The sequence below is a fragment of the Carcharhinus amblyrhynchos genome, chromosome 15 (assembly GCF_965287045.1).
Source record: "Carcharhinus amblyrhynchos chromosome 15, sCarAmb.v2.hapA, whole genome shotgun sequence".
In the NCBI taxonomy this organism is placed as follows: Eukaryota; Metazoa; Chordata; class Chondrichthyes; order Carcharhiniformes; family Carcharhinidae; genus Carcharhinus; species Carcharhinus amblyrhynchos.
This window is the reverse complement of record NC_137338.1, coordinates 52,670,727-52,694,819: the sequence shown is the minus strand read 5'-3', so window position 1 is coordinate 52,694,819 and position 24,093 is coordinate 52,670,727. Positions and strand designations below refer to the sequence as shown.

The following is a 24,093-nucleotide window of genomic DNA, read 5'->3' as shown; positions in this document are numbered from 1 at the left end:
AATGTAAATTTGTTATGAAACCAGGGTGTAAATAACACCACTGCATCTATCTTGCTCACACTGTCACTCATCTACTGATGGAAGCTTATGACCTTTAGTCAGTGTTGTTTACTGGAGAAGTTGCAGTGGTCTCTTTTCACGACCCTCACATCATTCTTGATCCTTTCCTTTATTTTCCTCCCTTTTACTTATAACTATAAAAATTCATGATATATTTGTGCAGAGAGCTTAACGTTATTCCTCGATCAGTATCCTGGTTTCAGCATATACCTCCTCCAGTAATTATGCTCTTTGCTGGCTCTGTTAGTCTATTGATTGAAATTTTGTTTGATTGAAACCCTTGTTCAGTATGTTACCTTTAATCGATTAATACAACTCAATTTTCCCTTTGCTTGTCTGATTAATTCTCGGTTGTAGATGCAATTGCAATGCCAGAGGATTTCTGGATATCCTACAATCTAAGCACAAATTTCGATCACAGATTTTTAGTAAGCAGTTATTTTGCTTCCCTGATTTTATTATTTTTGCTGTGTTACTTTTTGGTTGCTTTTGATTAAATACGTCACAAAGCAATGGTGTAGATCTTAATGCCCTAAAATAAAAACTGAAAATTCTGGAAATATTCAGCAGATGTGGCAGCATTTGTGGTGAGAAAAAGGGAATGAATATTTCAAATTGACAAGGCTTTATCAAAACTGGGATTACTTGGGGATGTAACACTTTATAAACTCAGGAAAGAGTTGATGGGGTGGTGGCAGTGGGGGAATGGACCGAGGATAAAACAAAAGAGAAGGAAGAGATTAAATGACAAATGTCCAAGAGTCCATTTTCTGGAAAAGTAGGAACTTTAAAATTATAAGTGAGATTAATTCCCACACTTAACCCAGTTGGGGAATAAAATACTCTCTTTGATTGTTGCTCTACTACAAGTGCCCATGTTTACACCAGTCAAGTTTCTGTAATTGTATGAAAACAGAAAATGTTGGAAATACTCAGCAGGTCTGGCAGCCTTTGTGGTGAGAGAAAAACAGTTAACATTCAAGGGCAATGACCTTTCATCAGAATTGGGTAGAGTTAGAAATTTTGATTTATTATTGTCACATGTATTGGGATATGTGAACAGTATTCTTTCTTGCACTCTGCAGGCAAAACATATCATTCATAGAGTACATAGGGCAGAAGGAAAGAAGAGGGTGCAGAGTATAGTATTACAATCATAGCTGAAGCATTGAGAGATTGAGGAGCGACCTGATAGGAGTCTACAAGATTATGAGAGGCATGGACAGAGTGGATAGTTAGAAGCTTTTTCTCAGGGTGGAAGAGTCGACTACTTGGGGGCACAGGTTTAAGGTGGGAGGGGCAAGGTTTAAAGGAGTTGCCCTAGGCAAATCTTTCACTCGGAGGGTGGTGGGTGCCTGAAACTCATTGCCAGCGGAGGTAGTGCAAGTAGATACGGTAATGGCTTTTAAGGGGTGTCTTGACAAATACATGAATAGGATGGGAATAGAGGGATATGGTTCCCAGAAGCATAGGAGTATTAGTTAAGTCGGGAAGCATGGTCGGTGCCGGCTTGGAGGGTGAAAGGGCCTGTTCCTCTGCTGTAATTTTCTTTGTTCTTTGTTGTTTGATTTTAAACAAGTACAGAGGGCGGGAGATGGGAGGTGGATAGAAGGAAAGGGACGGAAAAGATAGGGATAGAGAGATTAAATGAGAATTGGGATGATGGGGCAAGGCAAAAGTGGCTGTTAATAGGGCAAGTAAAGAAACAAGAAGGGTCAAGGGGAGGTACAAATAGTGAAGAGCAGAACCGAAGAACGGACTAGAAAGCCACTGATCGAGCAAGCCCTTCAGAAGTTAAAGGAGGGACAGAGGAACAGATATGTTTGATTGTGGCTTTAGGCTAGAGGAGAAGATGTCACATGATCCAATGAATATGGAGATTGTAGAATGGAGGGTGCTGACAGTAAACCCTACTGTGGTCCTGGGAGGGAAGAGAAGAGTTGAGAGTATTATTGCATGAAATTGATTGGACAGTGTTGAGGGTCCTGTTAATTGCATTGGAGGGGTTGAAAATTTTTCAGTTGATGAAAAGGCAAGACATATCAGAAATGCTGGTGGGGAAGGTTGTATTGTCACAACAGATGTGATGGAGAATGGAAGAGAGTCTTTATCGGAAGGAGGGTGCTTGAAATGCAGTCAAGGTACCTGTGGTGATGACTGGGTATCGAGGAAGGGAACAGTGAGAAATGGGTGATGTAAAAAGAAAAAAAGCTTGCATTTATATGATGCCTTTTACAACCAGTGGATAGCCCAATAGTTGATGGTCAATGATGTGTCTTTGTGTAATTACAGTTTAACATAGGAAACATGACAGCAAATATGTGCATGGCAAACTCCCTAAAACTGCAATGTGATAATGACTAGATAATTAGCTTTTTTATGATGGCTATAGACCAGTGAATGGTGGCCAGGGCATCAGGGGAATCCCACAACGCCCCTGCAGTTGTTCAAAACAGTGCCATTAAATTATTTTTGAAAGTTTTGAAATAAAATGAGGAATACATTTCAACTGAGAAAAAGTTGAAACAAGTTTAAAATAAGTGTATAAAAATTCACAAGTTGATTATGGCAGTTCAAAAAAATACAAGAATATGGGGAAACATTCACAAACTGTTAATTCATTGAGAATTCATACCTTACAGGTCTTTCTTAAAGCTTGAATGTGTATTGTCTCTGTTTTTCCCTTTCACAAATCCTGTGCTTGAGGGGTAACTTGCTGTAAACTCAAGCTGCAAGTTTGAGCAATGTACTTCAGACTTGGACCAGGAATTTCCAGCCACGCTCGCCCCAAAACTGGAAAATCCCGCCCGAGGTCAGTGGACTTTTACATGACCCGCATCCCACCCACTACAATTCCCATGGTGGGCAGGATGGGAAAATTCCACCCTGGTGTTCAATGTCTCTTCCTCTTCCACTAATTATTTTGGTTTTGCTTAGTGGCTATGCAAAGCAGTATGACAGAGATCTAAATACTTAATGGAGTGGGCTGGTTAACCTGTTGACACTCTTTAGGGCTAAGTGATGTAGAGCATCATAATTTTGTAGCTTTAAAGAAAACTAAGTGCCGTAATACATTGGTTAAATGATATTTCTGTAAAATGGACAACTCCACAAGCACGCGCCTTCGATAGTACTGGGTCCTGTCTGTACCAATATTATTTGAATCATTGTTTAGAGTGAACTCAGTTTCCTCATATCACTTTATTTATCAAGTTGATTTGCTCCTGTTGAAAAGTACTGAATGAGCTTAAGGGACTGCCTGATTTTTACAACTTCTTGGCTTTCAATTTTACAGGGAAAGCCAGAAATCAGTGTGTAATTGAGATACAACCCAGTTAACAATTATACAATCAACCCACGAGGCCTTTATTGATGTTAGCAGATAATTGCAAGTACAGCCAGCCTTCTATCACTTACACCGATTTAAGTTCTTTTTGAATTCTGCAGCACTTCTGAGGCAGTGACTCATTAATCAGAGACTGCTATCTTTGAAAGAGCTTCAGAGAACATAATATTTAAGAGTCTAATAAAAACACAATGACTGGAATGTTGATTCCAGATCGAGGCCCACAGCGCCCCAAATGAAGACAGGACAGGTTCCCAACTCTGTACCCCTTGCTGGCCATGTCCACCAGGATGGCCCCATTGTCCCATCTGGTCCATGATGAAGACTAATTAAGATGGCTGAGGAGATCATTAAGAGCCCATTAATGGGGATATTTTGATTTCTATACTGCTACTTGGCCCTAAAGATTGTCAAGAGGATAACCAGCATTGTCTTGGGCAGACCAGATGGAGGAAGGAAGGTTAGGAATGAGAAGCCAGTCATGATTGCGGAAGGAATTAGCTGGACTCTGTAGAAGACCCAACTAAACAAAGCTGAGTGGACTTGACTATTGGGTAACAGGGGGTTGGAGGAAGGTGGGTGGCAAGCATTTGGGCAGTTCAGGAGTCCTATCCCCATCCTCCCATAGCCTGACATCACAAGGAGTTAAGACCAGGGGTCAAGGCTGCCAAAGACAACTGGGGATGTCATTTAACACAAGGAAGGTTGCAACTGTCAATGGAGGCACAGTTCTTGGATTTGGAGCCCAGTGATAATGAGGAACAAACATTCTGCAGAAAGAGTGGAGTCACTTGGATCAAGAGGGCAGATGAGAGGAACAAATGGCAGAAAAGATACTGAAACCATACGCTCAACAGAGGATCCATGGAACCACTGGAGATGACCACAACCCACAAACCAGGAGCCTGCAACTTTCCAGATAGATGGCTATATTCATTTGTGCCCTCATCGCTGAAGATCTCGCACCTCAGCACTGGTGACATGACCTGCTAATGAATGTCAAATTCACTGTGACTTTGAACATCTTTCCTTGTGGCCACTTCTAATGATCAGCTGTGAACATTGGCAGCTTGCTAATTGCAGCATGTGCTGGCAGCTTGCAGCTTACCGTTGCTCTATTTGTGAGAACTGGATGATGCATTCAATTCCAGATAGATGTGGCTTCGTAGGGACGGAGAACAGTTTGTTTCATCACCATCACTGAATTCATCCAGGTGCAGAGCATCATTGATTGCACCAATGTGACCATCAAGGCACCCAGTGACTGGCCATTCAACAGGAAGGACTTCCACTCCCTTAATGTTAAACTGATCTGTGACCACAGCAAGACCTTCCTCCATGTGTGCACTCACTCTTCTGGCAGCTGCTACTACTCCTTGAATGGCTTCTATGGACAAGGGATATTAGTTAAAGAGATGGCTGCTTGCCATTCTATAGGAGTCCCCAGACATAGACATAGATACAGATGTGAGACAACCAAAGTCACCTGCTCACAAGGATACACATGGAACAAGCCATCAGACTTCTGAAGATGTGGTCCCTATGCATGGACAAGTGAGATGGAGCCCTGCAGTACATTACATCAGGGTCATTGTGGGACTGCTGTGCTCACCATAACATGGCAATCCAGAGAGGTGTGGACCTCAAAGACGGTGAGACACTGCTAGGTGATAATTCATCAAAGGAGGACAAGGACATGGAAGAGGAAGAGGGAGGAGGATGTAGAACATAGATTTGCTTCAGCTGTACAGATAAGTGACTGGATACAGCACATGGCATGAAAGTTTGATCAGGATACCATGAATCTTTTGATTCAAGGTGTTTTAACTGAGCCCCTCTGACCTAGAATGAGTGGCAGGGCAAATCTTATTTGGTCAGTTACCCTATCAATCTGCTCTTGATCATCAACAAAATGATGGAAGAGATCATTGACAATGTTATCAAGTGGCACACACACAGCATAGATCTGCTCACTAAAGCTCAGTTTAGATCCTCCTAGGGCCACTCAGGCCCTGACCTGGTCCAAACATAGACTAAAGTGCTGAACCTGGGAGGTGAAGTGAGAGTGACTGCCCTTGATCTCAAGGCAGCATTTGACCAAGTGTGGCATCAAGGAATTCCAGCAAAACTGAACTCAATGAGAATCAGGGGGAGAACTGTCCTTTGGTTGGAGTCATATCTAGAACAAAGGAAGAACAAAGAAAATTACAGCACAGGAACAAGCCCTTCGGCCCTCCAAGCCTGCATCAACCATGCTGCCTGACTTAAACCCCCTACTCTTCCGAGGACCATATCCCTCTATTCCCATCCTATTCATGTACTTGTCAAGATGCCCCTTAGAAGTCCCTACCGTATCCGTTTCCAGTACCTCCCCTGGCAACGAGTTCCAGGCACCCACTACACTCTGTGTAAAAAATCTGCCTCATTCATCTCTTTTAAACCTTGCCCCTCGCACCTTAAACATATGCCCCCTAGTAATTGACTTCCACCCCGGGGAAAAAGAAGATGGTAGTGTTTGTTGGAAGTCAATCATCTTGAGTTCCACGACTACACTCCAGATGTACCTCAAGATAGTGTTCCAAGCCCAACTACATTGACCTGCTTCATTAATGACCTTCCCTCCATCATAAGATAAATGGGAATGTTCATTGATCATCGCACAGATCGTTGTGCAATGTTCAGCATCATTCACGACTCCCAGGGACTGAAGCAGTCCACATCCACATGCATTCAGGCTTGGATTGATGTGTGGCAAGGAACATTCATGCCACACAAGTGCCAGGCAACAACCACCTCCAACAAGTGAAAGTCTGTCCATCTCCCTTTGATATTCAGTATCATTACCATCAATGAATCTTTCACTAACAACATCCTAGGGGTCCCCGTTGATCAGAAACTGAACTGGACCAACTAGATAAATAATATGGCTACAAAAGCAGATAAGAGGCTATGAATTCTGCAGCTAGGGCAGCACAGTGGTTAGCACCACTGCCTCACAGCATCGGGGTCCAACATTCGATTCTGGTTTCGGGTTGCTGTCTGTGTGGAGCTTGCACTTTCTGTGTCTGGGTTTCTCCCAGATACTCCAGTTTCCTCCCACAGTCCAAAGATGTACAGGTTAGGTTGATTGACCATGCTAAATTGACCCTAGTGTCAGGAGGTTTAGCGGGGTAAATGTGTGGGATTGCAGGGATAGGGCTTCAGTGGGATTGTGGTCGGTGCTGGTTCGATGGGTTGAATGGCCTCCTTCTGTACTGTAGGAATTCTATGAGTATCTGATCTCTTGACTGGCCAACATTCTTCTATTTACAAGGCACCAGTTAGGCTTATGATGGAATACTCACAACCTGGCTGCATGAGTGCAACTTGAACAACACACATGAAGCTCAACACCATCTGGGACAAAACAACATATCTGATTAGCAATCCATTCATCACTTTGACCATTCACTCTCACCATCATTAGCACACAATAGAAGCAGTGTTTACAATCTACAAGATGTCCTGTACCAGTACCTCAATAACCCCTACTATGACAATATCTTTCAAACTTGCATCTCCATCTCCTAGATAAAGATAAGTGCTGCAGATGTATGGGAGCACCATCATCTGCAAGTTCCCCTCCCAGCGATACACCATCCTGATTTTGGAACTATATTACTGTTCTTTCACTGATACTGGGTCAAAATCCTGCAAGTTCCTCCATGATAGCGCTGTGAGTATTCCGGCACTGCGTGGACTACAGTGGTTCAAGAAGGCAGCTCCTTAGGCATGCTGGCATTCCAGGATTGAAGATTAATCTCCAGGATACTGTTATTTGCCACCCTGGAGAAAAATGATTGGAAAATTCTAATAAGTTTTTTTGTTATTTTCTTTAAACATTTCTCTTCGCCAGCTAACAGTCAAGCATCATCTATTCAGGTAGTGTCTTTTTGCCTTCCAATTGGCGTAAGAAGACAGTGCATCACAAGGATAGATGTGTTGGCTGACTAATGGTATATGGTGGGAAGTAACATGATGAAACCTCCAGGATGCATTTAATCACAGGTGACAGCCATAGTCATCCTGAATAACTATCTGCATTTTTTCCCGCGGTGACATGCAGCATCCGCTGTGCCAACATTGCATAGGAGCACTCGGACAGGCAAAAGCACCTGTGAAATAGGCATGAAGTGAAAACCTTGGGGTGATGAGTTCAATTGTGCATGTGCTGCTGGAGATGCTGTTGAATCAGGTTGTTGCTTTTTTTTTGTGTGTGGGTTGCTTTCATATGGTGTAGGACAGCTTTTTGAATTTTTGTCCAATTTTTTTTCAATTAACATTATTTTTGAGTTGGTATTTCAGCTTGTTACGCCACCAAAATCTAGGATAGATCTGCTGTTCCTGTAGGTTACCAGAATTTCTGTAAATGCTTTTAGTATGATAGTTTCTCAACATTTCCTCCTGCAAAACAACCAGTGATCGCTTGTCTAATCAACCCCTATAATCTGAAACCAGCACCTTCTGCTTGTTGCAGTGTTGAGTCAAAATAGCTCAGTTGGGATAGTTAACCTTGTTCATGTTAAATTGCTTCTCACAGGATTGTTACTACATCTGTTATTTCTGTGGAAAGGGGAAAATTATGAAAGCTATGCTCAATCATACCGAAGTTACAAAATTCTCCGTTGCTGAATAAACAGTTGAAACCATGGACAGAACTAATGCCATTTCTGGAACTATAATCTGTAACCATATGACATTGGAGTAATCTAATTGTTGATGAAATGTTTCAAACATATATGATTGTAATAGCTGCTCGATCCATTGATGAGGCAACATGATCCGAGAAAATAGAGAAGTTGCCTTCGTTTTTGAGAAACCAGCATCCAATGTTAAAATATTGTTGTTAAGCATCAATCCTTAAGAGTACCTTCTCAACAGATACTTCTGTTTCTAATACTGTGACAGGGGAATACCCTTGCAAATAGAGATAACTTCGTTAATTCAGGGAGTTGTATCCGGGTCTTTCTGAAACATGGACTCCCAATCTGTCGAAGGCTGCTGGTGATTTTCTTTCACGTTGGAACATAAACCACTCAAGGTTATGACTTCAGCATCAGCTCATTCAGTTGTCAGGCAGATTTAAAATTTACATCTCTTATTGACAATCTTGTGAAAATCTGTGCAAGTCAGATCTCTTGATGGCTCAGGTTCCATTGAATACTTAAGTCACGTTGACCAAGGGGGGGGGAACCCAAACTCAGTTTGCTGCATTTGCTGATTTAGACTGAAGTAGAACTGGGGTGGTATCATGATCCTTAGTGCAGTTGGGTTAGCGAGAGGAATATCAGTTAAGAGTTTCTTCTCCCACTTGCTGTTCAGTTGCCTCCACTAAAATGAATATCAGATGAGATTGAGACAGGCCTGGTTGTGTTGGCTCTGCAGTTTGCTAGTCAATTGTGACACACACAATTGTGACACACACAATTGAAGAATATCCAGATTTCTTATAAGCTTACAAGATGGTACCCTGGCCAGCAGCCTGTCAGAATCCCTGAGCAAACGCACCTTGAATTACAAACTGACAGACAAGAGAAAGAGATCTGAACTTGTCAGGTAGTCTATTTCACTGCTTAACATGGATTGCAACATTCTTTCCAAGGATACCACTAATCAGGCCAAGTCTGTTCTGAAACTGATGTCAGACTGTAGTTTAATTGGCAGGAAGATCTTTGATATCCCTCATGGTAATGAGTGTTACGAGCACTAATGTACAGAATAGGAGAGTGTTTTATCAGCTTGGACCAAGAAGAGCTTTAATTGAATATCACACACTGGGGGAGACGGTGGCAGCCCAGGTATTGACGAGGGTTCAAATCCCATTATGGCCACTGGTGGAACTTAAATTCAGTTAATAATCTGGAATGGAAAATCTAGTTACAGTAATGGTGATCGTGAAACCATTGTCGATTGACATAAAGGCCCACCTGGTTCACTAATGACTAAGGAAGGAAATCCGCCATCCTTACCTGTTCTGGCCTGTTTGTGACAAGATGGACAATAAGAATGGCTTTGTCAGATATGCCCACATCCCATTAAAGAATAAAGAAACAAATGATGGGTGTGCTCTACAAAATAGGGTTTGGGGAAGAATAGGTATGTCTGCATATATATCTGTTAGATCCTTCATACACATCTGATATCTCAGATCTCCATCCGAGATGTGAATTTGCAAGGAATGCTTGGAAAGAAGTGTGGCTCTTTTTCTTGAGGTTCATTCTGAGCAGCTCCTTAATGCAGGAATTCTGTCCTCTATGGGCTATTCTTAGGGACGCACGCTGAGGTAAACATCAACTGTTACTGGAGAGAGCTCGACTCAGTGAAAGACACTCTTTACTCTATCTGAAACCTAGTGGTCATCCAAGGTGAGGCGTTGTCCACAACTAAATGTTGCTCGATGGCACATTCCGTAGTCGAGAGCTACGTGCTGGGGAATGCACTTCAGCTTAGTCCAACCAGTGTATGGGAATAATGGGAGAACAGTTCACAGTTTTTGTCCTTCTGTCAAAACAAACTAAGAGGCTGGAGCTTTTGCAAAACTTCTTGGGCTATATGCATCGGACTATATGCATCAGAGAATGTTCAAATGTAAGTGCGAACTGCATTGTAAGTGGAGTGAAGCATCCTGGAGTGCATTTATTTAATCAATTAACCTGTAATTCACTTCATGTAATGTCAACCCTGAATTGCATTGTATCTACCTGACAAATTTGATGAATAAAGTATATTTTGGGGAAAAACTATCTCAGCAAGTCATGGGAATGAGATGCTGTGTGGTGAGTCCTACCGTTACATTGTGCCACTAACGATTGTTGAATCCTTTTGAGGAATTAGGAGAAAACTGGTAAGAAAATGTACATTTTTACAAATGTGAACTTGATGCTATCTAACCCTAAAATATTTTTAAAGAGAGTTACTGGCTAAGCTGATTAACTCACCACATTTATCATTAGCAAGGAATTATGTCTTCATTCTACCCCATGTACATCTTGGGGCTACCTTTAACAAATCTAACCTCTTCGCCTTTTCTATATAAAACCACAACTGATGTCATCACACTGCTGTGGGAGAGCATTTCCAGTCAACCCATTACAACTTGCTCCTTTCTCTAGTGTTAATCCTAATAGTTTTGAGCATTAGTCTCTTACTCATATTGAAAGGAACCACGCAAAGGAGAAAAAAAATGCATTGTTGTCCCTTATAGTAGGCCTACTTACCAGATGCTCCACCGCTGGGAGCCATTAATGTTTGATGATTGAAGCACAGGAGTAGACAATGTTGCACATGTATCACTTCAGGGAATTTCTTCACACCACTAGTTACCATGCAATGTTGGCAATGTATTGGGAGCATATTTCCTGCTTATTCTGCTGGCTGTAAAATGTTTCATTTAGATGAGGATAAAAGCATTTTTTAAACAGAAATAAAATACAAGACATTTAAAAATAATTATCTTCCCGTTCCTCTCCTCCAGAATGTTGACCTTTTAAATATTTACAAAGCAATGATCCTGTATAGACTTGCTAATGCAGGTTCACGATGATCTTTTAAAATGAGGGACCTGGGATTCACAAAATTGACAATATATAGCTTTCCCCTAGAGTAATAGCCCCTTTGACTTCTATTATTAGGTAGTAATTTGAAGTAGAATTGATTTTAATCCAACAAGAACTAAGATTGACTTTATAATTTGCTTCATTGTACTTGCAGGCCTGACCTCTTTGACTGGAAGGATGTGGCAAAACTGCAGTCAGCACATGAGAGACTGGATCATGCCTTCAATGTGGCTAAAAAGAATCTTGGCATTGAGAAGTTGCTGGATCCTGAAGGTTGGTGTCGAGTTTAGAGCTTCAGGAACAAAGTCAAATGAGTTTGATTTTTAAGAAGGACTAGACATTACACTATTGATTTTCAATAAAGTTGCAGTACATCACTAACAAAATCTTTAGAAAAGCTCAAACTTGTTTTATTTATTTTACTGTATATATTTATTCAGAAAATAGATTTTAAAAACTCGCATTTGGTTCCTTGTCTGAATAGTTAAAATTAGTAATTACAGTGTGTCACGTAGCACTGGGCCAAACAGACCAGGAAATATCCTATCTTTAATTCCTGGGGGTCAAAGCTGAATTAAATAACCTGAATCAGGATAGAAGTGAGACAACCACAATTCATCTCAAAATCCCCAATTTGGAAAAGAGAAAATACAAATCAAAGTGTTCTGCATCAGGAATGGAAAGAGAGATATGTATGCCTGAATGAATCACTGAATATAAAATAATTGATTTAAGTCACGTAGATCGCTTTAATCTGTTGTGACCTCCAGTGACTTCATGTGTCCTGCAGAGTGACTGTACAGAATATCTATGCTGCCAGGTTGGTGTCTCTCTTCACTTAATTAAACTTGTGGAGTAAGGTTGGTTTCTTGTTGCATTGGATATCATCATGACCGCACACTGAGATAGGAACTTAAAGGGAGAAGATGACTGCTGAAGACATGTCACCTGGTTAAACAAGGCAAAATAGTTGGATTCATCATGAATTAACTCATTTTTTGAGATGACATCTTGCATTGTGAACAAAGCCAAATGACCAGAAAGTGATTGGTGCTACATGATAAATCTTGGAGAGGTTTATGTGTTTTGTTTTGCAATTATCCTGATCTTGGAACCTTTCAACAGGATGGGAGCAGGGAGATGTTATTGAGATGAGGTTTGAACAGAGAGTGGATGCAAGTGCTTTTCATTTAGCCACTGATGTGGTAGCTACAGCACTGATTCCAGTGGGAGGCCATCAGCCCAAAGATCAAAAATAACTGTTCAGACAGAAATAATAAGAACCATGTCTTCTGTGTCATTGCTAATGAATTTTATTCATGGTCCAGGAATTATATTTACACTTTTCATCCTGAGCCAGGAGATCCATGCACTCAGAAGATGTGCTGGCTCATTGAAGGATTGAAGTGCAAAAAGGTGGTTGATGCACAGTTACTGAATAGAACTGTATTGCCAAATTGTGCCAGATCGTAAAATGTAGATATTCTTACCCTTTCACTCTCAATAATGCATTTATTCAGGCAGACAATCAAGCTTAGAGAGAGAGGGAGAGGATGCATGGCCACATTCTTGTCTAAAACCAGACATGCAGTTGATAAGTGAATTGCATCCACTGACCTTAACTTAATCATTGTATTCATATGGAGCTCTTTGATTAGATTGAGGAGCCATGCATTGGATCTGTGTGTCACAATTGATAAGTAGACTATGTCTGATTAAATCACTTCTGAGTTCAGCAGAATCATAGCCACTTTTATACTGATGCATGTTTACCAGAAGACCAGGATCTATGAGCTGACATTTAATAATCACACTGCTAAACCTAGTTCCCCTATCCTGACACCAAAATCATAAACCCAATTTATTATGAGTCGACTGTTCAGCCAGCAGGATAAAGGGGTTTGATTTAATATCATGAATGCCAGCACCTGGTTGCCCTCTGCCAATCTTAGAATCAGGCCGAAATGAGCACTGATTAAATACCATCTAGTTTCTTAATCTATTTCGACTTCTTGGAGCCAATAGATTTATAATAATTATACCTTTTTATCTGTACCTTTCTGAACTTTTCAGTTATTCTATTAATTACTCATAATTTCCTCTCTCCCATTGTTGTTTTCCCTTTTGTGTTGGTGTTTTTTTATATCTTAATCAGATTACTCTTTACTCCCTGTTTCTCAGTTTTCTTTCACTGTGTGATGTCTTTCACATCCCTCTCACACTCCCTTCCTTCACCTCTTATTTTTTCTCTTGCCCCTTCCTTCAATTTCCTTGCCCTCCTCCTTCAACTCTGCTGCTCTTCTTCATTTCTCCCAATCTTTCCTTCAACCCTTGCTGTCCCCTTCATTTATCTGATCTGCTTCTTTATTTTTCTCTTGGCTTCTTCATTTTTCTGTTCCTCCTTCGTCTCTTTCACCGCTTCCTTCACCTCTGTTACTTTCATTGCACCTCATTTGCCTCTTTTTTCCCCTTCACTTTTTCGCTCTCTACCATCCTGTCCCATGCTTCCTCAATTTCTGCCTATTTCTCCTCATCTTTTTTGCACTTTATCTGCCTTTTTTACTCCTGTTTTTCTCTTCCTCTCTCCCTCTCACATTCTTGCATCCACTCTCTAGCTTTATTTTTCATAGTCTTTCTCATAAGCAGCCAAGGTAGAAGCATTAGCTTTGATACAGGGAGATTTTGGTAACTTATCCACACACTTGGATCTGAGAGTCGTCTGGTTGGGGAGGCTATGCAGTTTGGTTAGCAACGGTGCTGTCATGCTCTAACTTATTAGTGTTCTGTGCAGTTAAGTAATTGGCGGGGGGAACACTTATTTTCCTGTTATCAGATCAGATGTTTCTGATTGCAATGCTTTCAGGTAGACGGCGTCCTTAATTGGAATCAAGAGCTACTGTTCTGAGCACCATTAAATTTGGAAGTTGGTTGAATTTGGAAACAAACTGAGGTTTGGTCACTCCATATTAGAAACACAAAGCCTGGATGTGCTGTATTGGGGAAAATGAATGGGCTTTTCTTGATACTTCAGGAGTCAATCCATCAGACAACAGAGGGAGCAAGGATACATCCTTATCTGCTATGAACATAGGAATAATAGTAGAGCATTCAGTCTCCAAAGCCTATTATATCATTCTATTAGTTCATGGCTAAACTAAACTCCATGGGTGGGATTTTACAACCTCGCTCGTCCTGAAATCATGAAGACCTGCCTGAGATCAACAGATCTTTGCATGCTCTGCCCTCACCTGCTCTGATTCCAGGGACAGGTGGGATGGTAAAATTCCAGCTCATATTTTTGATACTCTTAACCAGTAAAATCTAATTACTCTCAGCCTTAAACATTTTAATCCACCTGGCAAGCTCAGCTAATTGTTGGAGGGTGTTCCTGATAACCACAATACTGTCAAAAGCATGCTTTCCGATTCTAGTAGCCTGGCTGTAATTTCATGATTATTGCACTTTGTTCTGGATTTCACCATTAGATATATTTGTTTAGTTGTATTAGACATAGCTCTAACCAACAAAAAAAAATTCTGGAAAATTTCAACATCTGACAGCATCTGAAGAGAGAGAATAGAGCTAACATTTTGAATCTGGATAACTTTGAGAGTTCATAACTCGTTCCAACCTGCACAGCAACCAAGAGTTCCTGTGTAGTCTGCACACAAATTGGCCCCTTTTAAGTCATGATCCTGCAGAGTGACCTGGGTGTCCTTGTACAGGAATCTCAAGAAGTTGGTTTGCAGGTGCAGCAGGTAATTAAGAAGGCAAATGGAATTTTGTCCTTCATTGCTAGAGGGATGGAGTTTAAAAACAGCGAGGTTATATTGCAGCTGTTAAGGTGCTGGTGAGGCCACACCTGGAGTACTGTGTACAGTTTTGGTCTCCTTACTTGAGAAAGGATATACTGACACTGGAGTGGGTGCAGAGGAGATTCACTTGGTTGATTCCGGAGTTGAGATGGGTGGCTTATGAGGAGAGACAGAGTAGATTGGGGCTATGCTCATTGGAATTCAAAAGAATGAGGGGAGATCTTATGGAAACACATAAGATTATGAAGGGAATAGATAAGATAGAAGCAGGGAAGTTGTTTCCACTGGCGGGTGAAACTAGAACTGGGGGCATGGCCTCAAAATAAGGGGAAGCAGATTTAGGACTGAGTTGAGGAGGAACTTCTTCACACAAATGGTTGTGAATCTGTGGAATTCCTTGCCCAGTGCAGCAGCTGAGGCTACCTCATTGAATGTTTTTGAGGCAAGGGTAGATAAGTTTTTGAACAGTAAGGGAATTAAGGGTTATGGTGAAAGGGCGGGTAAGTGGAGCTGAGTCCACAAAAAGATCAGCCATGATCTTATTGAATGGCGGAGCAGGCTCGAGAGGCCAGATGACCTACTGCTTCTAGTTCTTATGTTCATGCATGACTGCAACAAAAAATTATTGGGGCCTCATGCTTAAACAAACATTTAGAGGGAAACTTCCTCTTACTTTGGGACTTACTTTGTTAAATCCCTTTGTCATTTTAAACACTTTGATTAGATTCAGGTAGGAAAATGAAGAACTTTATAAATAAAGACACAGAAGCTCTCCAGTAATTCACATTTTGGGTTGGAATTTGTGATGGAATTTAGCCAGGTTGCACTCCAGTTTGACACTGTCCAAGCTCTGAATACTTTAAAGCAAACACTGGAGTGTGAATGAGGAAACTCCATCACAGAGTCATAGAGGTTTACAGCATGGAAACAGGCCCTTCTGCCCAATTTGTCCATGCCGCCCCAGTTTTTCCTACTAAGCTAGTCCCAGTTGCTCACTTTTGGCCGTGTCCCTCTATACTCATCTTACTCGTGTAACTATCTAAATGTTTTTTAAAAGATAAAATTGTATCCACCTCTACTACTGCCTCTGGCAGCTTGATTCAGGCACTCACCACCCTCTGTGTGAAAAAAAATTGCCCCTCTGGACTCTTCTCTGTCTCACCCCTCTGACCTAAACCTATTCTCTCTAGTTTTAGACTCCCCTACTTTTGGAAAAAATGTTGATTATCTACCTTATCATGTCCCTCAATATTTTATAGACCTCTATAAGATTCCCCTTAAGCCTCCTATACTCTAAGGCAAGAAGTCCAGTCTATCCAGCCTCTCCTTATAATTCAAACATCACTCATTATATTTTGTTCCACTCTGCTGTTTACTCGGGCTGAGGGTTCGTGATGGCTGAGTGGTGCAAAAATGTCAGATCAGTTTCAAAGTACAATCAATTACACAGCAATCAAGACCAATTTTGAAATTGGCAGATGAAAGGGGCACAAAATGTTGTTTTTGCAAGTGGGAAGCACTCCGAGAGCCCACAAATTTGCTAAACCTTCAGAAGCGTTGAAGTGTTCTGCTGAAAGAACTTTTAAGCACTGAACATATGGCTGTCATCACATGATCTGACAACTTGGACTGCACATTATTCCAACTAAATATGATTAACCAGACACGTCAGCATATCAGGCCCCACAAATATATAAACTCAATTGGTCCTTGGACCACCAATTTAATCGTTATGGTGCTGAATCTGAAAGAATGGTTCAGATCTCACCTCACATCTAATCTCTTCACACACGCACACAGCACCCCCTCCCCCTGCCAATTACTTCCTTCTGTCTGAAAAATCTTATCTCCTTCCATCCTTATTGCTCCCTTTTGATGCTGAAATCATAATTTATATTTTTGTCCCATGTGAGAGTAAGGCCCATCTTGGAAAATTCAGAAAGAAACAAAGATGCAAGGAGGAAATCAATGACAGAATGAAATTTTTCAAAAATAATTTTTTTTTAATTGGAAGGTATTGAGCTGCGGAGGAATTATTTTATGAAGGTAAGTTCCAAAACAACCTATCAGATCAAACTCCCTTTACCACATGCTTGATTGGAAATAACTGAATATGTGTTTTAGATTGGTTTTTCACAGGTCGGCACAACATTAAGGGCTGAAGGGCCTGTACTGCGCTATTATGTTCTATGTTTGTGATGAGCATGTATGGACTCTGCTAAATTCTCAAAATATAAAGGAGGAATATGCTTACTAACAAATTCAATCCCTTGAAAATTAATTTTTGGCATTAATGACAACCAACTGCATTCTGTTGCAGAAATGATCTATAAGATATTTTCCATTAGATTGTTGTTACTAAGGTAGAGAGAGACAGTGGCCAAGATTTGTCGCATCCATTTACGGTGGGGGAGGAGAATCCAATAAGAGTTCCCAATTGGCTTTTACAATGATGGGATTCTTTCCCCCACCCCCAACCAATGACAAAATGGAGTTCCCGCCATGAAAGATTGGGAATCCTGTGAACATCTTACAAGCGGGCACCTCCTCACCCAGATACTTGCAGTATACTGCAATCAATTGCTTGAAATATTGAATCTCCTAACTCAAATCGTTGCTATTTTGCTCACCCTTGTGTAACCACCAATATGACATCAGCAGGGTTTACAACAGGCCCTAACAAATGGGAGGGACCTGGTGAAGAGAACCCGCTGGAGTTGCGCAGGTAAGGTTAGCTCCCCGAATCTGGCTACATTAGGGGTTCCACTCACATACACACAGGGTGGGGTAGGTGTGGGAAGATGTGGCGGCGCGGGCTTGTTGGGCCATTGGGCCGAAGGGCCTGTTTCCTGTGCTGGGATGTTCTTTGTTCTGTGTAAAGCGGTAGGGCTTTGCCCTGAAAATGTCTGTGCAGTGCCCCCCTGTGCTGGGGCAGTAATGGGGGCAAAGCTGGGGCAGGTGATCCTCCATTGGACAGATCTGTGGGGTAGTGGAGTCCCCGTTTCTGTGAATGGGACTGGTGGGGGGGGTGGTTTGTTCCCTGTGTCTGTGGGTAAGGAGGCATTCCTCATGCCTGGGGGTGGGAGTATCCCTTATCGATGGGTGAGGTTCCCATGTGTGGGAGTTCCTTTTTTTTAGCTTGGAGTGCCATTGTCTGCCCTACAATGTGATGTTGTGACACCACCTCCAGCATTTGTTTTAACCAAATTTCAAAAAGTATAGTGGTGGAGCCAGTGGGCAGCACACAGCTTTTCCTGCCTGAGTTGACACTGAGTTTAAAAATGATAAAATTCTGCTCAGTGAAATAATTGATTGACAATACCTGTGTACAGAAAGAGTAGGCAGAAGCAGAGAGAGGGTATGAAACTTGAGATGCCTAGAGACACTCAGCCCTGGAGATGAATAGGGACAGAATCTCAGGATGACATTAAGCAGTAAAATGGCACAAAACTGCAAATGGTTGTAAAAGGGAGTGAGAATAGCTAAGATTTGAGTTTGGAGATTCTATATTTCAAGCAATTGATTTGCAGTATACTGCAAGTATGACTTGAAGCCCTAAGTGGTTTGTTGCTTCTACAGTGGAGCAGCTTGAAACTTGGCAGGCACATCTGTCTAAGGTTCCAGGACAGAGTAAGAGACACCATAGCACATGGCTCACATGAGAGACAATGAGGTACAGAATGGAGATCTTGCAAAAAAAAATTCAGGAGTTGAAAAAAAAATGAAAAATAGTAATTTCAGCATTATTCCTGTATCATACATCTTTAGAAAAAAAAACTGATGAATGTGTGGTACAGAGAGAAGGGGTTCAAATTCTTAACCTTTTGAGATCAATTCTGGGAAAAATAAATGTCTGACTGTACATTTGAAGACTGTTAATTTGAAGACATTTGGGACAAACTTACATGAGAAAAATGGAAAGAAGGGAATCGGGATATTGAATTCAATGATCAAAATGAATGGTGGGCAGAGCAGGCTTGAAGGGCCGAATGGCCCACTCCTGCTTCTAGTTTCTATAAGTAGATAACAGGGATGAGTGATGTAAATATAGCAAGAAAGATCACAAATGGTCTAAGATGTGTTTATATGAATATCAGAATCACAAAATATAAAATGTCTTTTGGAAGTAATAGGATGCTAAGAGATAAAAATCGGAAAAGTGGACGGTGGTTAAAGAATGACAATGTATGTGGAGCAAATCTGCAGGGGTATGTGTGATTCAAGAAATGGTGTGATGCCATTTATGGTAGGACCCAAGAGAGGTTGAGACATTGTTTAAGAGAAAGAACTGGGAATTGTACAGTCCATCTTTGGGCTGATATCTGAAACATCTGGAGAGAATGAAATTAATAATAAGCATATATTCCATGCCACCACAGAATAAAATGGCAATTGATGTACTGCTATGGGAGGTCATGAAGAAAGATTAGTGCTAAGACCTCTGCTGTAATCATGAGGAATTTTAATCTTTGTGCCGTTTCTGCAGCTTGCAGTGTGTGCACGAAGCTACCAGCACCAGAAAAGAACCTTTTGTTAAATAATAAGTGGGGGAATGTAATCTTCAGTTTGCTTCAACTGATGGAGAGGAATTAATGCATGATGTAGAATTATGGGAAAGATTTACGGTCACTTGATCATACATTTGTTCATTTTAAGGTTAGAATGAGTTGACAACAGAACAGATAACTAAAACTATTAAGCAATTGGATTTTAGCATCATAGGCAGTTAGGGAATAAAATGCTGAGTCCAACACTTATCCTTATTCATTAGAGAGCTATGTACCTTGTACCTGATCAAGTATTTTCACATCAATTTAATTTGCCCTGGACCATGACCAGTTAAGCTGTGTTGTTTTTATTTCATCACATGCCACATGCTTGTGTTTTGACTTTGGGAACATTGAGGCCACTTTCTTCCTCGGAATGGTTTTAAAAGAATGATGTTTTCATTTGTGTGCATTATTTCCTCCTAGTTGGACCAACACCATCCCCCTACCTATTTCCCCAACCATGTCAATCTCACACAAGTTGTAAATTTAGCCCTATTACAATATGAAACCCTCATTTAATTGTTAACAATATTGGCTTCAGTCTTCAAGTTGAATCTAAAAGCATTGTGGTTGTTTTTGCCTCAGTGTCCCTCTAGTTTAAAGTTTCAAAGTTTATTTATTAGTGTCACAAGTAGACTTAGATTAACACTGCAATGAAGTTACTGTGAAAATCTGCTAGTTGCCACACTCCACTGTCTGTTTGGGTACACTGAGGGAGAATTTAGTATGGCCAATGCATCTAACCAGCACCTCTTTTGGACTGTAGGAGGAAACAAGGACACACAGAGGAAACCCTCGCTGACATGGGGAGAAGGTGCAGACTCCACACAGACAGTGACCCAAGCCGGGAATCGAGCCCGGGTCCCTGGTGCTGTGAGGCTATGAACACAAAATGCTGATACCACATTAGGGTCATTCTGAACAATGTGAATAGGCCTTGTGATTTTTTTCCTAGTGTTAATGCATGGGCTTTCATTATGATTAAGCATTGATTCTGTTCAAAAATCAATAGAATTTTTGAAATATTGAGGTCAAGTGGTCATAGTTCTATTAAACGCACAGTACATGCAATAGTATTGACACATACACTTAAAATATTGAATTCATAGCCAAATTTGATGGTTGGAAACTTCTGCAATCAATTACCAAACCTGTTTGAATCCATATTCCCTTTTACTGTCTACCACTTGTTTCTGTACTACAGATTGCTTATCAAAACGTCGATACAAACTGCACATGACTAATCATACTTTGTCATGTGTACAGTTTGATGTCACTAAGTTATAAAGTAACACTAATGGGTAATGTTATGGTACTGCTAAAGATTGACCTCGGTGAATTTAACCTAGTTTAAACATCCTACTTTCACCTTTCTTAGAAATCTTTTTTAAAGTCCTACTGTGTGACAGTTTATATCTTTCTACGTTATGTGATGATACTAAAACTTTTGGACGAAGCTGATTTTTAATGATTTTCGCAGGGTTGAGGTGGGCAGGCGGAGTTCATGGAAAAATTCCAAGCATTGACTTGTTGTAAAATGATAAGGCAGAAACAAACATCAAGAACCTAGAATAAAGAGCCTCAGAAACAATAAGCGGAACTAAATTAAAGAACATGAACCTGAAAAATAACACAGAGAATTAAAGCACTGTTAAGGAGAAGACTTAAAGTATAAATCCATGCAAAGAGAAAATAATTGATGTCCATCTCATCAAAACTTCAGCAGTCTTATCAGGATCTATATTTTGATTTGACCACCAAGATCAGCAAAACTCCCTTAACTTTGAGATCAGAGAAGGAATCCTGATTTCCCACCACCTCCCCCTACCCTCTGTCCCCATTCCACCCTCACCCCCGCAAACCTCACCTTCCAAGGTCAGGAGTTCCCTGGTTAATAGCCTTTGTCCCTTTTGTTCCAACTGTTATTCAGTGTTGATGAGGGGTTAAGCATAGAACCGTCCTTGTGTAAAATCTTCTGTAGTCTGAAATGTTTCCATTCTGTGGTTGGAAGATAAATTTTCAGAGCTTCCACACAGTATAAATTTAATGTATTTCCTCAGTTGGGTTTTCCAAAGGTTGTTTCCTTCCAGAATTGCTATTTAAATTAAATATTTTTTGAAAGATTTGCAGTTGGGCAGTATCTGATTGCATTGGTATAACTAGAATGAGGTGGAATTAATTACAATAAGTCATTGTTTGAATGGGATCCGTTGCACTAATGTTGCTATGACTCCCCCAAGGAATTGTGTAAGTGCGCATCCAGTTATTTAACAAGAGGTGACATCCTCAATCAGGAAGATGTCCTTGAAATGACTTTGATTTATCTGTCAATTGAGTTTGCTGAAAAGATTTTTATAAAGCAACTTGGCTTGACAAAGAACTTATATCCATCTCTTAAAACTGTCCCAAAGCTGTTCACAGATAATTATTTATTTGAATTGCAGTCACTTTAATTATATATAAATAAAGATGACAGTAAGTTTATGTTGCAAGAGTCCTCAAACATGAGATAAATGTTCAATTCACCTCATTTTTACTGATGTTGATAGGGGGAATGAATAATATTGGCCAGAAATTCAAGGGAACTTACTTACCTTTGTGCCACAGGCTCTTCAATATTCAATAGAATCATTAGAAAATATGTATGACCTCACATAACTTTCTTATCCAGAAGATGTCATGATCAGACCCTACAGCACTTCTTCAGTATGGCATTACAGTTTCAACCTCGGCTCTGTCACTGTTGGTAATTGCAACATCTAACTGAGAAATCTAATTTTAGAATGTGCACAGAGGTGATCATTATACAGGGTGCCTGTGCAATCTTGTATATTTTTTCCATTTTATGGTGATCTGGCAATGATGCTCAGTATGAAAAAAAAATTGCAATCACATCAGCTTATTCTCCTCAATGAATTTCCCATGTAGCAAATGTTCAAATATTTATTTATGCATTCTTTACTGGCATTTTGAGTTTCTATGTAAAGATTCATATACTTTCATATATTCATATACTTATTATTGCTTACTCAAGAGAATTGTCAAAGTATTTATTCTTGCCATGACTGAGTGACTTGCTTCATTGAGACTTAAACTCTTATTTTACTCTTAATATATCATCATGGGAGCAGATTACAAAGGTGGCTGTAACATGAGATTTCTGCTTTGATTCCATATTTAGTGATGTTATATAATTCATTCCATAATTCACTAATTTGAATAATCTTAAGCATTCGGCTATGTTTCAGGAAGGCTGCTACAATTTGACAGTCAATTAAGAGTCATCTTAACATGATTGTATGGTGAGATGCTAATTCTGTGTAGATTTGCATCTGGATTTATTTAGATATGTTGCAGGTTATGTGTTGTGAGGTGTTAATATAATTTTATAGTGGGCCATCTTGAATAGCTGTTCATGGTTGTCATGTTGCTGTTACAAATTTTGAGTCGGCATTGATTTCTTCTGTTTGAATTGTGTAAATGTTAGTTAATTGATTATTTTTTAATGTTTTAGTATTTTCTTGGGGAATAGGATGAGATCTATCTTCTCTTCATTTTCGGGATGAAGGTGTCACTGGCCCATCCTTAATTGCCCTTGGGAAGGTCATAGTGAGCTGCCTTCTTAAACGACAATAGTCCATGTGATGTATTTGCACCCAACATGCTGTTAGAGAAGGAGTTCCAAGGTTTTGACCCAGTGACAATGAAGAGGTGGCAATATTTTTCCAAGTCAGGATAGCGAGGAGTTTAAAGGGGAACTTATAACTGGTGGTGTTCCCAAGTGCCTGCTGTTCTTGCCTTTCTACGTGGTAGCAGTTTTGGGTTTGCTAAGTACTGTCTAAGGAGCCTTGGTGAGTTCCTGCAGTACATCTTCTTGGTAGTACGCACTGCTGGTGTTGTTGTCTATGGGCATGTTGACATTGAGGAGCATGCCTGTATCTATTCTTTAATTCTGTTTCCAATATTTTGATTTTTTTTAGTCATTGAATCTGCTCACTTTTGATACATATGGTGTGGTCTGTGGAATTCTACTTCATTATCACCTCTCTCAACTCCTCCTTCACTTTTGCTTATTTATCAGACTACTTATTTGATATCCTGTCCTGGCTGAGGCAACATTTCCTTCAATTAAGTATTGGGAAGACTGAAGCTATTGTCTTTGTTCCCCACTCCAAATGTTGTTCTCTAGCTATTGACTCCATTCTTCTCCTTGGCAACTTTTGACACTAAACCATACCAGGGCCATATTTGACCCCAAGATGTGCATTCTAACACATATTTGTACCATCACGAAGATCACTATTTACGAATTTATAATGTTGCATAACTTTGTCATTGCACAAAATACTTGGCGCTCTGGATACTGTTTTCAGCAGTTTTTTTTGTATTTGATGTCTATTAATGGTGACAAATGATTAGCACAATTTGTATAATTGTGTAAGCAAGGATAGCATCAGATGTGGAGACATCTATCTATAGTTTTTTTGATTTGTGTTACAAAGAATGCATTTTGTCTTGAAATGGTAGCTTGGAACATTCCTGCATGGAAACCAGATTGTAAAGTTGTAAATCAAAAGCAGTAAGTCGTTGCACAAGATTTTTAGTGAACACTGGGTGACTGTTAAATGAATCATCTGCATTTGACTATGTCAGTAGTCTTCCCATGTCTGACATTTTACAGACTTTTCAAACTGAAGTCTAAGGACAAATACTAACTGATGTAGCAT

The 24,093-nt window shown here is 40.3% G+C and overlaps 1 protein-coding gene across 9 annotated transcripts in view; it reads left to right on the top strand.

The window, feature by feature from the left end:
* Positions 1-24,093, top strand: part of dmd (dystrophin) — a 1,714,977-nt gene that overhangs the window by 533,762 nt on the left and 1,157,122 nt on the right. For all 9 annotated transcript variants that reach the window (XM_080203928.1, XM_080203931.1, XM_080203930.1 and 6 more), the window contains exon 7: positions 11,156-11,274. In XM_080203928.1, the coding sequence (XP_080060054.1) occupies positions 11,156-11,274 (119 nt within the window). The remainder of the gene's footprint in view (positions 1-11,155; positions 11,275-24,093) is intronic.